This window comes from Oryzias latipes, chromosome 3 (genome assembly GCF_053564925.1).
Source record: "Oryzias latipes strain Hd-rR chromosome 3, Olatipes_Hd-rR_3.1".
NCBI classification, from domain to species: domain Eukaryota; kingdom Metazoa; phylum Chordata; class Actinopteri; order Beloniformes; family Adrianichthyidae; genus Oryzias; species Oryzias latipes.
The window spans coordinates 23,482,720-23,496,706 of NC_136239.1; the positions used below are offsets into that span (position 1 = coordinate 23,482,720).

A 13,987-nucleotide genomic window follows, 5' to 3' on the forward strand; every position below is an offset into this window, starting at 1 on the left:
ATCGACCTATACCATTAAAAAATAATTTAGAAATGATGTAAATTGATCATCGATATGGAAAAATACTTTTTGGATCAAGAGATGGTGGGTTTATTATTCTATAATGTAAAAACGACCAAGGGCATTTCAGCGCACAACACACACGTGATGGCAGTAAAAAATGATCAATTCATCATTACAGTCCATTGTATGGAAACTTTGAATTTAGCAAAGACGTGTGACCATACAGTGTAAAATGTTTTAATAATGTTCTGTTTGAATAATTTTGATGTGGAAAAACAACACTAGGCTGAACTTTATGAAAGTAAAATGTGAATGGATTTGCCATTAATTCTTGTTTACTTGTTTGTTTGTACACATTTTTAATTTACACTTGATTATCTTGCAAGAAATACGAAGAATCTCGAAAACTTCTTCTGCACTGTTCAGTACCCAGGTATTTGTCTCTAACACAATGAACGGTATCGACAACCACAAATTATCACGTCAATCAAATCGTTGTTAAACCAAATTGTCACACCTATAGATGCTATATTGCTACTGTTATTATTATTATTATGTGCATCGTTGTGGATTATTCAGATTTATAGTAAATACAATCCCCTATAACTGTCTTACATTGTAACTCCCATTTCTTTGTTTGGCATCCTATTGACACAGAGGGACCTTAAAGAATAAAAACAAAAAACAAAAAAACATTTTAGTTAAAATACATTTTTATTAAGAACCTTTAAACACATTTTTTTTTTAGAATCTATAGACCAAGTTGAAAAAACAGGTTCAAATAGCTTTAATTTTCCCTATGACTACAATTCCCAGGTTGCTTTATCCGCAGCCGGATGTTCGTATTGCACAAAGTTGGCGCTGATCTATCCGGGTATTTCATTCACTGCTTCCTTTCGCGCCGGGTAACCGGAGAGCCGTGCGTCCATGTGCGCAGTGACTGGGAATTGATAGACCTTTAAGACATTGAACTCTGAGCCGCAAAAAAAAGTTTAGTGATGGATCCCGAGTCTTTGATCGAGGCCCTGCGGGGAACAATGGACCCCAATTTGCGAGAGGCCGCAGAGCGACAGCTGAACGAGGTAAAGTTAGGACTAGCTGCTCACGGTGATGTCAGTTGTGGCGCGGTCTCAGGTCGGGCCTCGGCCGTCCACAACACAAGATGGGTTTATCACGCAGGCTGGGTTATGTTGGGTTTACCTCCGAAGATCAAACTTCGTTTGTCTTCTTTATTATAAAAGATCATATTGGCCCGTGTTACCACATCAGAACCACAAGTAAGAACTGATAATAAGCACTTTTATATTTGCGGTGTCTCTTGTCATCACTATCTTCATCATTGGACAGCTGTGTGGCTAATGCTAATCAAGCTAACCTTTCCGTCATGATATCAGCTAGCTTATCTTTTTTGGACCCAAGTAAAACAGTTTTAGAGCTCACATGGGTCCAAAGTTATTATAATTACTCAAAACTTTTTTACTTGCCTATCAGATAGAGCTATGTAAAGAAAGAGAAACCTTAGTGCGAGTCTGCTAAAGCAGCTGTGCGGTTCTATCTGCTAACTAACGTAGCAACTTGTTGGCTGAGTGCTATGCTACAGCGCTCACGTGTCACTGTGATGAGCCCATAGCTGTTTCACAACGAACTTTTGCTTTTTTATGCGTTCGATTCAACTTCTTTTTTTATTTTAAATTTCACATGTCACGTTTATGTAAGACATTTAGAAAGAAGACATTGGGTTAGCTTGTTTTGCATTTCCTTACTTTTAGCCAGTGGTATTTTAAATATGTCGTCGTATGTCAGGGGTCAAGTAGAATACTTAACCTGGATTTTTGTAAGCTAAAGTTGTTGTCTTTTCATTTTATTTTCATTACGATTCTTTTATTATTCTTTTCTTTCAACAAAACCAAAGCTTAGCCTAGCTATTAGCATTCACATCCGTGCCAAACTTGGTCTTTGTTGAAACAGTATTTACTTCTGTTTGTTTTATGTTTTGTTTTTTTTAGTTTTGTAGCTATGAGGGGTGCGGTTAGGCATGCTATTTGTGATAAGACGTGTTTACTGGTCCTTTAAGAGATGGTTTCACTTTGTTCATATTGTATCATTGCATTCTTCTTCTCGACTCATTTTCATCTCTTGTTGCGTATCAGGTGGGAACTCATGTTGGGTATGAAGGGTTAGCATTTTAGGCCTGAAATGTCTTTGGACAAACACATTACTCCATTTACAAAAAAGTGACACATTTCTGTGAAAAGCTGTTGTGAGTAGAAACAGTAGGGCTCTAAAAATGCTGATATTCTGTTGATCGCTGTTATATTGGACTGGAATTGTTTTTGTCCCTCAAGGTTCTGGGAACAGAGAAAACTTTAGATGGGAGGCTTTTTTTACTTGATATTGGGAATGACATTTTGAGATGTTTTTTTTCTTTCTACCTTACACTTCTTCATTTTTTAAAGTTTTTGTATCTGAAGGGACTTCATGTTTCTCTCCAGAAGCTCCCAGTTAATTCATTGTGTTGCAGATATTCCTTAATCAGGGTCCACACTGTCCAAATTGTACAGGTTAAATAGGATTGAGGTGTTTGTTGTCTTTGAATGCCTTCCATCCTTCCATCCATCCATCCATCCATCCATCCATCCATCTTCTTAACCCACTGAATCCCCTTTGGGGTCATGGGGTCGCCAGAGCCCGTCCTGGCTACTATCAGAAGAATTGGGCAAGTCTTTAAATGGCATCTTGAATAAAGCAAAACAAAACTGCACCATACAATCAAATGATTGAGCTTAACTGTCCTGTCCTCTGTGGGGAAAACTGTATTGGCCCCTGTGTTGACATATTAAATATGTTTTAATTTCTTATTTAAAATTTAAATCAGGTTGACATTGCAATGAAACAGAAGGATAGAAAGTGATCCATCAAATTATGAACTATTGTTTATGTGATGATAAAGCTCATCTGGTTTGCATATCTTGTATTTTACAGTTCTTTTTTTCCCCACAAGCATCACCCCTTTGAGTTCTCTCAGAAAGGAATTTTGATCATGGAACAACAGTTTAGAATTATTTGATCAAGTAGACGAAGACTTCCAGTTTATTTTTGGCAATGCTCAGGGTGAAGGTTTTCTTACACCCACATCATGGTGATGGTTCAGTGGAGTGGTACAGCTGAGAGTATTCTCTCCCAGCTGACTGTACTCATTTTAGGTGGTTAAAACAGAAATGCTTCTGGAGGCGTGTGGAGTGCATCCGTCCTTTTATGTGCACTTTCTGCTTGGTCAAAAACTCCCTACTAAAAGATGCCCATTGGAGATGGATATTTAGCATGATTGAACATCAAGCTAAAATACACTTTTTCTTTTTGTTGTATTTTAGCAAAATTTATTTTATAGAAAAAGGACACAACACGCTGATGTTAAAAAGTGATGCTTCTCTAGCAGAAAGTATATTATACGCTAGGAATATGCGTTTATTAGTTTTTATTGTACCTTTTTCTCATTACGAAGGTAGAGCAAAATGATAAAATAAAATAAAATGCAGTAAAGTTTAATTTTTGTAAATAAATAAAAGATAAATGTTGCAATCCTTTACTCCGAAATGGGCCATAAAGTTGCTTAATGTGGAATATGGTGAGAATAACACTTAATGTATTTAACTCTTGCCTTCTTTTCTGCTTTAATCACCAATGTGTTTACATGTTGTTTGAATTCTGTTTCCAGGGTCACTCTCAGGTAAACTTTCTGTCCATTCTGCTGCGTGTCACCATGTCTGAACAACTGGATTTGCCTGTCCGGCAAGCAGGTTAGTTAAAAATTGGCTATTTTAAGTTTGGTGACTCTGGTATAAAGCTGCTCCATTTGCATTAATGGGCTGGATCACAATGGCCTCAGCGGTGAGGCAGACATATGTGTCAGCAGTCTGACACGCGCCCTCACCCGAGGCCGTGGTTCCTGTCCTTGGCACCCAATGAAGTTCTGCTCCATGCTGCAGATGTGCATGCAGCTCACACCTTGGTGCTGCATTCAGGACAGCTGAACAATTTGCAGTTGTGATTTAGGTCACAGTCGTTTCTGAAATTGGTGTTTCACTTCAGACCATATTCTGAGCTCACATAATGTTTACCATGAAAAATCCCACTAAGTTGTTTAGATGATTGAAAGTGCCTCCTGGGTTACTTAGGACAATAATGGGAAATGTTATTGTTATGCTTCTGCTGTCTCAGGGATGTTGGATGTTTCATCAGTGACTCAGGTTCTTGTCAGTTTTTCAGAACAGGGCTCACTTGTATTTCAACAGCTGATGTCACAGTTTTAGCCCCCTCCCATTCCTGACTTCAGTTTGGTGTTTAATTGGGTGATTCAGCGTGATGTCATGATCTGTTCTCGTTTATTTTTTTCTGGTGTGTAGGTGTGATTTACCTTAAGAACATGATAACCCAGCATTGGAGTGATGGGGATGGTTCATGCACAGAGACTTCTGTTAATAACATCCCTGAAGAGGACAGGATATTTATTCGAGACAACATAGTGGAGGCCATCATCCATTCCCCAGAGCGCATCAGGTGACCACAAGGAGAACTTAGTTTTTTTTTACACATCTGTTTGTTTTTTAAGTTTGAACTAACTTTTACTGGTTCCTTCAACCAGCTAGTTTAAAATATTTTTCTCTATTTTATTATTATTTTTACTTGTTAGAGTCCAGTTGACGACGTGTATCCACCACATGATCAAGCATGACTATCCCGGCAAATGGACGGCCATCGTGGACAAAATCGGCTTCTACCTACAGTCAGACAACAGTGCAGGGTGGTTGGGTATCTTGCTCTGCCTTTACCAGCTTGTCAAAAACTATGAGTAAGTTCAAATGCTTTTATTTTTCTTGTTAAATGGGACACGGCGCTAACACTTTGCTCGCCTTGAACAGATACAAGAAACCAGAAGAACGTCAGCCTCTCGTGGCCGCCATGCACATCTTCATGCCCATGCTAAAGGATCGCTTCATCCAGCTTCTTCCAGACCACTCCAGCGACTCTGTCCTCATTCAGAAACAGATCTTCAAAATCCTCTACGCCCTCTTCCAGGTCTGAGTTTGACCACTGTTGGCAAACACAACTTGTGTTAATAGGTTTGGTTTGTTCATTAAAATTAGTGCGTTGAATTTTTTATGCCGTCTTTTGAAAAGAGCCTTTCTCAGTGTTACGACTTGCTTTGTCTCCACAGTACAACCTTCCCCTGGAGCTTATTAACAGACAGAACCTGACGGAGTGGATGGAGATCCTCAAGGCAGTAGTGGACAGAGATGTGCCACCAGTAAGGAGATGATCATCTGAGATTTATAGAAACCCCCCCCCCCCAAAACAACGCGTTTCATTATTGTTTTTACCTCTGCAGGATACAATGCAGATCGATGAAGATGAGCGGCCAGAGCTCCCATGGTGGAAATGCAAAAAGTGGGCTCTTCACATCTTGGCCCGACTGTTTGAGAGGTAAGAGGGATAAATATGTCCCCTATAGAGTACAATCAGAACTAACTTTCCCTATAAATGATTATTATTCCACAGATACGGAAGTCCAGGCAACACAACCAAAGAGTATGCAGAGTTTGCGGAACTTTTCCTGAAGGAATATGCAGTTGGTGCACAGCAGGTAGCTGTTACAAACCGGAGCTTGTAATGTGCGCCATTTCTCCGGTTAGAGCACTAAAAGTGAAATGTTTTGTTTTTTTTTTTTTTTTAGGTGCTGCTGAAAGTCTTATACCAGTATAAGGAAAAGCTATATGTGGCTCCCAGAGTACTCCAGCAGACGCTGAACTACATCAACCAGGGAATAGCGCATGCTTTGACATGGAAAAACCTTAAACCACACATCCATGTAAGAATACCTGCTAGTATGTTGGGTATGCAACGGTACATCGCTTAACAAACCCAATTTGCTTCATTGGTGTGTTTGATGTCCAATGTGGTTGTTTTGCAATAATTTCTAATGTATTTCTATGGAAAATTATAAACTCCTTTCCAGGTAGATGGAAAATTAGAAAGAGATGAAGATGGAATTCTGTTGAGGAAGTAAAAGAACACCAGTAAAAACTTACCAAAGCAGGGAATAATGTTAACTGTTGAGGGATTCTACCCAACACATCACCTCCAGAAAAAACCTTTTACGCAACAATCATACAATCTGTTATGTGACACAAGTTTATCTTCCAAGACAGGCTGGGGTTTGCAGCAGTACTCCTTATGTGAATCGTTTGCTCTGAGGCGTTCTTTACGTGACGGACCACTGTAATTTTAGCTGATGCTTTACAATTACAACCAATGACGACATTGTAATTTTTTTCTCTCCACGAAAATGGTTGCTCACTCATTTGCTTTGACTCAGATAAAAGGCCTTTTTTGTTTTGTGATTTGAGAGCAGGAGCAGTTCCCAGCTCTGCATTCATCTGTTTTTGTTTTTTTCAGGGCATGGTTCAGGATGTGGTTTTCCCCCTCATGTGTTACACAGATTCCGATGAGGAGCTGTGGCAGGAGGATCCATATGAGTACATTCGCATGAAATTTGGTAAGCATGGAGTTTTGATACCTGTAATATGGGAAAAACGGTGGAAATTTGATAATTAACAGCTTGATGTCCCGGTCTTTAGATGTATTTGAGGACTTCATCTCCCCAACAACAGCCGCTCAGACACTGCTTTTTACTGCCTGCAACAAGAGAAAAGAAGTGAGAAGTTGAGATTAATTTGTGATCTCAAACTATATTTTTTGCTTAAATTGCACATTCTTTCAACCCTTATTGCCTTTTCCTACCTCTAAAGAAATCCTCTTGCATCTGTGCCTTATCCGTTTAGGTGCTGCAAAAGACCATGGGCTTCTGTTACCAGATTCTTACAGATCCCAACTCTGACCCGAGGAAAAAGGACGGAGCCCTGCACATGATAGGATCCTTAGCTGAAATTCTGCTGAAGGTATGCTCCTTTAGAAGAAAATTAGTCAGTCTGATTTAACATGCTGAACTATTTTTGATAATAAGACAAAAGAAAGTACAACTGTTTAGTGACACATTGTAATAAATGTGGGCCAAATATTCAAAAAGCAAAATAACGGTGTTTTTTAGAAAAAAAACAAACACTAACTTCCTCCTTTTTGTTGCACAGAAAAAGATATATAAAGACCAGATGGAGTTCATGCTGCAGAACCACGTCTTCCCCTTATTCCGCAGTGAGCTGGGCTACATGAGGGCAAGGGTGAGTGGTGACCACCAGCACCCAGATTTATGTAGCAACTTCACCGATAAACATGGTTTTAACTACAGCTCTCTGATTTTTATTGTGCCTTTTCCATCACAGGCATGCTGGGTACTTCATTATTTCTGTGAGGTGAAGTTTAAAAGCGACCAGAATCTGCAGACCGCTCTCGAGCTCACTCGCCTTTGTCTCATTAACGACAATGAAATGCCAGTTAAAGTGGAGGCTGCTATTGCCCTCCAAGTTCTCATCAGCAACCAGGAGAAAGGTGAGCAGACTCCCTCACCCTATAGTTTATTTACAGTTAACACTTTCTTGAATGACGAGTGCAACTGGACAGTTTCTAATGTGTGTTTTTTTTGTTTTTTTTTTGTCCTTTAGCCAAAGAATACATCACCCCCTTTATTCGACCAGTGATGCAGGCCCTCCTACACATCGTCAGGGAGACGGAGAATGATGACCTCACCAATGTCATACAAAAGATGATCTGCGAATACAGCGAGGAGGTCACTCCGATTGCAGTGGAGATGACGCAGCATTTGGTAAGTAGAGCGGGTGAAGTTCTGCAAAGGAAAATGTACATTCTTTCATGTATGAATAGATTTTCCAGTGATAAACGGTAGAGTCAGTGTGTTAGAATAGGGCAAAAATTGCATTTTGGCTATGGATTATTGACTTAAAAATGAGACTTGGACATAAGTGTGCCCGTGATTGCTCTTTTAACACAATAAAAAATGTTTTTTTTTTTTTTTTTAATATTGATAGATGATTTCATTCCGAAAGACTGCAGCCAACAATGATGAAACAAACGTGTTTGGTGCTCTTGCAGCTCTATGCATTCCTTATTATATATTCCTTCTACACCTTGTTATGGATTTCATTTGAAGTTACTCAGTATTTATGTGCATCTGATCTATACTGATATTTGTTTTGGCAGGCTATGACATTCAACCAGGTGATTCAGACGGGGGCTGATGAGGAGGGAGGCGATGACAAAGCTGTGACGGCTATGGGGATCCTCAACACCATCGACACATTGCTGAGTGTTGTGGAGGACCACAAAGAGGTGAGCGACACCATCTCAAAGGATGCGGCTCGAACAGGCATTCATGCGCAGGCTTTCAAGCCGCGCTAATCGCTCATCTTTGTGCCGCTTCCTTTGTAAAAGCAGCTCTTGTCTGCTGCACAGTTCCTGCCAACACACTTAAGCCTCCCACCAGCTCCTGGGAACACACTCTGTTCTCACCATGTTCAAAGTGACTCAGTGGCTGAGGCAAATGCCAGAAATAGGGCCGGGGCACACTGCCACCCAACCGGCTGATTCCTAAGGCTACTTGAAACTGAGAAAGTGTTTGATGTGACAGGGTTGTTGTTTGGGTTGTGATTGTATATTTTTCTGTAAATGTAAACAGGAAAAAAGGTCTGCATTATTCTGGATTTTTTGTTTTTTAAATCAACAGTCCATGTTCTCCTTTTTTTTATTTTTAATATTGCATTTATTTGACAAAATGGGCTTTAGTATGAAGCATTTATCACCTTTTGGTTAAAATGTTCTAAGGTTAGTTGGGCAGTTTTTTTTAAGTACCGGTTATACTATAGTATTTGTGTGTCAATGAAGACTCTCATTCATCCAGTTGATACCATCATAGTAGTAGGTTTAGGGGCTGTCATCTGGACTTAATTTTTTTCAAAGTCCAGATAACAGCCCCTAAACCTACTCCTATGATATAGTATTTGTGTACTATAAAGCAAACCTACTTTACTTAATCCAAGTATTAGGAGTCAACAGAAATATCACAACACTAATGCTCAGTTTTTTCTTATCTCTCTAATGGTTTTTAATTGACATCTTGTACCATTTTAGAGTAATTAAAGTGTAGATGAACCCTCCCTAACTTCCTGTTCTGTTGTGACAGATCACTCAGCAACTGGAGGGCATCTGTCTCCAGGTGATTGGCACTGTGCTGCAGCAACATGTTCTGGGTAAGTTCAGCCAGTTTTTCCGCAGCTGTTTCAGCCGGTTTCAGGGAATGAGCTGTTGACTGTAAACACCCAGTTACTTCATATGTTTGACCTTTTTTGTGTTTACAGAATTTTATGAGGAGATCCTGTCGCTGGCTCACAGTCTGACCTGCCAGCAGGTGTCGCCACAGATGTGGCAACTTCTTCCACTTGTGTATGAAGTCTTCCAGCAGGATGGGTTTGATTACTTCACAGGTGTGTGTCTCGCATAAGTCAAATTCAGTGGTGTATCAAGATGGTTGCAAAGTGTTGATTTTAAAAGTAATGAAATGTTTCTAGAGTTTTGTTGTATGATTGACTTTCCCTGCAAGATGTAAATCTATGGATGACTCTGTTGCAGACATGATGCCTCTACTTCACAACTATGTCACAGTTGATACAGACACGCTCCTATCTGACACCAAATACCTGGAGGTTATTTATAGCATGTGCAAAAAGGTGAGTTGTTCAGTTTTCTTACACCATCTGACATAAAAAAAAAATAGAAATGCATTTATGTTTTTAAATTTTAAGTTAATGCATCCTTTATCATGTTTCCTAGTTTTTAGTAATCCATTATAATCTCCAGTGTGTCACCTAAAAGAAAATCTAGAAATGGTTTGAAAGTGATGAATTTTTGCAATGGTTCAAATTGGAAAATGAATTATTTTGCCAAAGCTTCCTTTAACATGGTGCTAGTTCTGATGAGTCTTTGAATAATAAACATTTAGAATAGTAATTGATTTATCATTTTTGGTGCTTTATTTTAGGTGAATGAAAGTTGTTATCCTAAACATTATGCACATTTCCTTTGGTCTTTAAAATATTTTTAAAGTATCCCGTTTTCTTCAATTAAATTTGATTAAAGATGTAGATGTCCCTAAAAGTATACACTTAAATTCATACAATAAACTGTACATTGAGACTTATTGATCACTGCTCTCAGGTCCTGACAGGTGACCCCGGCGAGGACCCAGAATGCCATGCAGCAAAGCTGTTGGAGGTAATCATTCTCCAGTGCAAAGGTCGTGGCATTGATCAGGTGGGTCCGCTGAAGAAGTTTGCACCTCACACTCTCATGGTAATGTGTGTGTGTTTTCTGAACATGTTGCTGACTGTTGCAGGTCGTGCCCTTGTTTGTGGCAACGGCTTTGGAGCGTTTGACACGAGAGGTGAAGACGAGCGAGCTGAGGACGATGTGCCTGCAAGTGGCTATTGCTGCGTTATATTACAGCCCGCCTCTCCTCCTCAACACCTTAGAGAACATGCGGTTTCCCAACAACACGGAGCCCATCACCAATCACTTCATCACCCAGTGGCTGAAGGATGTCGATTGCTTCCTTGGGTGAGATTTCAGTGTCTTTGATTTTCACAGTCCAGCATTGATTTATGCCAATGCTGAAAATGAAATATGTGCCACCAGTATGTGGCTTTTTTATTCTTGTGTGACTAGTTATTGTCCGTGTGTCATTACTTTTCCTTTTTGATTGTATTGTTTCCTGTCAGACCTTGTGGTTGACGGGTGCCTCAGCAGTTCATGCAAATAACCCACTGCACTTAATTAAAGACCAGTTGGTGTTCATAATTTCTGAGGTGTTTTTGTTGATTTCAGTTTGCTTGTTTCTGAGTGATTTCGGTTTGGTCTGATCTCTGGCTAACTCCACGATGCTTTCTCAGCCTCCACGACAGGAAGATGTGCATTCTGGGACTTTGTGCGCTCATTGACCTTGAGCACAGACCTCAGGCTGTCGGCCAGGTCGCCAACCAGATCCTTCCTGCTGCCATCCTACTTTTCAACGGCCTCAAGAGGGCGTACGCCTGTCGAGCAGAGCACGAGAATGACGACGACGATGAAGACGGAGAAGGGGAGGATGAGGACGATGCAGGTGTGTTTCTGGACGAATTTGTGCTTCAGGTGAAACGAAGTCGAGTTGATATTTAAAAAAGGACAATTTTTCAACTATTGTAGCTGAACTGGGCAGCGATGAAGATGACATCGACGAGGAAGGTCAGGAGTACTTGGAAATGCTCGCCAAGCAGGCGGGAGAGGATGGAGATGACGATGACTGGGAGGAAGATGATGCAGAGGAGACGGCACTTGAGGGCTACACTACAGCAATAGACGACGAAGATAATTTTGTGGACGAATATCAGATCTTCAAAGCTGTTCTACAGAGTAAGACTTCAGCCTGAAGATACACAGCTTGTTAATCTGTCTGTGATTCACTGATGTCTCCCCTCTGACCTTCAGACATCCAAACCCGTGACCCAGCCTGGTATCAAGCACTAACACAGAGCCTTGAGGAGGAGCAGGGCAAACAGCTCCATGACATTGGCACACTTGCAGACCAGAGGCGGGCAGCACATGGTGAGCGTCAGAGAAAATGAAGCAGAAACCAAACCAAACGTTAGCAATAAAGCACTTTTTTTTGCACTGCATCGTTTGTTTTTTATCCTCATTTAATGGGACTTCAATACAGAAGTTTGGTTCAGCACTTCATACCGTTGCAGTTTGCTAAAATTGTTGGTGAAACCATCTAGAAAAAAGGCAGAAGTACTCTCTCTTCTCCTGCACAACTTCTGATGATGCCAATAAAAGCAGAACCTCTGAGCACAAAAATTACCCAGATTCCCCATCAGCAATTACATTTAGGAAGTTACTAAGATTAGCAGCAAAAATGTCTTCTAGATTTTTTTTATTTTTATTTTTTTAGAAAACATTTCCCCTGAAGAGCATCATCCTGAATGACTGAGAATCTGCAGCATCCTGTTCCTCAAAGTTCTACAGTTTTTAATAATAATACTTAAACTACTAATAATAGTGATAATGAATTGGATTTTTCTGCACTTTTCCAGACACTCAAAGTTCTTGCAATGTGTCCATTATTCATTCATACTTGGTGAGGGTAAGCTACTGACGCAGCCACAGCTGCCCTCGGTCAGACTGACAGAGGCGTGGCTGCCGGTACGCCCCTCTGACCTTCGGGACCGTCACACACATTCACACACCAGTGGAGCAACGCTTGAGTCAGGGGGGTAGAAGTGTCTTGCCCAAGGACACAACAGGCCGACCTGCTTTACCGCCTCAGCCACTGCCGGCAGAGGTTTTTGCAAACGTTTGGGTGAAAATGAAACGCAAACATGTTAGTTTCTTGGGTAGACTATACCTTCAGTTTGGTTCAGATAAAGAAATGGGGCTGCTTTAAAAAGATGCTAAAAGTAGCAGTAAGAGCCACTCTAGAGAGCGCTGGTCCTTCACAACCTCCTTTTTCTCTAATTGCAGAATCCAAGATGATTGAGAAACACGGCGGATACAAGTTCACAGCGCCGGTGGTGCCATCTACTTTCAACTTTGGAGGCTCGGCTCCAGGAATGAATTGAATCATCTGTTCTACTTTTTATTACTCTGTGACTGATTGTAGTGAAGTGTAAGAAAAAAAAAAAAAAAGAAAAACCAAAAAAAAACAAACAAAAGCTTGTGTTGTTCCCTTAAGTAGTGGTTCCAGAACTGGTTTTCAGTCATATTTCTTTTTCAATCTTTCAAAATGGGGAGAAACAAAAACACCAGAAGATTGGGGGGAAAAACACCGACATGCAACCAGCGTCGGGAGGGGGGGGAAAGAAACCAATCCAAGACTTTGAGCGCAAGAGAAGCTGTGAAGACTGGCGTCTTCCGGAGCCTGGTGTATTGTGGGATGGCGTGGCTGCAGCTCTTCTGTCTTTCTTCCCACTTAAATCAATTTTTGGGGGGATTAAAAGAATCGATAATGGAAGCAAATGTTTCGTTATTTCGGTTGTGGCCAAATGGTCGTAATATACCTCTGGTAGTGGTGAAATCTATGTTACTTTCTGCATAAACAAACACTCATGTTTATGTACATACAAGCCAAGGTTATTGATATTTTTTCAAGTAGCCTTGAAGGAAACAAAAATTAATAAATTGAGGCATTTGTAAGGTATCAACAGCTGTATTCATATGTAGCATATTGGATAATTCATAACGCTATGTGATGCCTGATCTCTGTAAATTAATGAACTAGCACTTTCATATTGTTCAGGTCTCCTAGCCTTCTGTATCAGACTGCATTTTTTTAATTGAAGACTATTTAAAATGAAAACAGCTGTAACTTTGTTACTTTGCAGGTGAATCCTGAAACATTGGGTTCAAAAGCATCTCGTTTGCAGAATGAATCAGCGGGCAACTCCACAATATCGCAAGAAATTGTTTTGCTCTTTGTATTCAGTATGACTACAGGACAAGTGTTTGTTAGCACTGAAAGTGCAACTGGATACATCATCATAGCATGTACAATTGGACTTATTATGAAGGCCTCAAGCTTATGGTTGGTGTATGGATGAACCATCTATGTATACAACATATTAAACATAAAAAAAGCTACAGGAATTCTGTTTTCTCTCCGCTTTGTGTTTTATTTTCAGTGGTTCTACCAGAGGGGAGTGTTCAGATGCTTTTGTGTTCATTGGAAGGATGTTCCATAAATGATTTGTTGTCGCTTCGGGACGTTTCCTGCAAAGCAAAGATGGATGTGTGGTCAAAGATGGATTTGTAACTGCAAAAACAAATTCATTGTTTGTGCATCTATTGTTGGTGATGCACACTTTTTGTTTTGTTTTCTCAAATGTGATCTGTCAAAATGCAGTCGTTCACATTTTCATAAAATCCTGTTTGTACTTCTGCAAGCAAGTGTTACAACCTATGAAAATGACTAGGATTTGTCTTTCAATGT

At 40.2% G+C, this 13,987-nt stretch overlaps 1 protein-coding gene across 2 annotated transcripts; it reads left to right on the top strand.

The window, feature by feature from the left end:
- The first annotated feature begins 810 nt into the window (after window positions 1-810).
- On the top strand, window positions 811-13,644 carry ipo7 (importin 7). 2 transcript variants are annotated; one of them, XM_023953458.2, is made up of 25 exons: window positions 811-1,085; window positions 3,719-3,800; window positions 4,407-4,560; window positions 4,694-4,852; window positions 4,923-5,079; window positions 5,219-5,308; window positions 5,390-5,484; window positions 5,560-5,644; window positions 5,735-5,869; window positions 6,457-6,556; window positions 6,639-6,715; window positions 6,843-6,959; window positions 7,149-7,238; window positions 7,341-7,506; window positions 7,620-7,780; window positions 8,176-8,304; window positions 9,155-9,221; window positions 9,330-9,455; window positions 9,601-9,698; window positions 10,186-10,281; window positions 10,364-10,584; window positions 10,917-11,125; window positions 11,209-11,415; window positions 11,491-11,607; window positions 12,523-13,644. In XM_023953458.2, exons 1-25 carry the CDS (start codon window positions 1,002-1,004, stop codon window positions 12,618-12,620), a joined length of 3,120 nt encoding a protein of 1,039 aa, XP_023809226.1. In that variant the 5' UTR covers window positions 811-1,001; the 3' UTR covers window positions 12,621-13,644. The 2 variants fall into 2 exon arrangements, with proteins under 2 accessions (XP_023809226.1, XP_078800580.1); XM_078944454.1 differs by lacking the exon at window positions 811-1,085 and adding an exon at window positions 1,094-1,280.
- The last annotated feature ends 343 nt before the right edge of the window (window positions 13,645-13,987 follow it).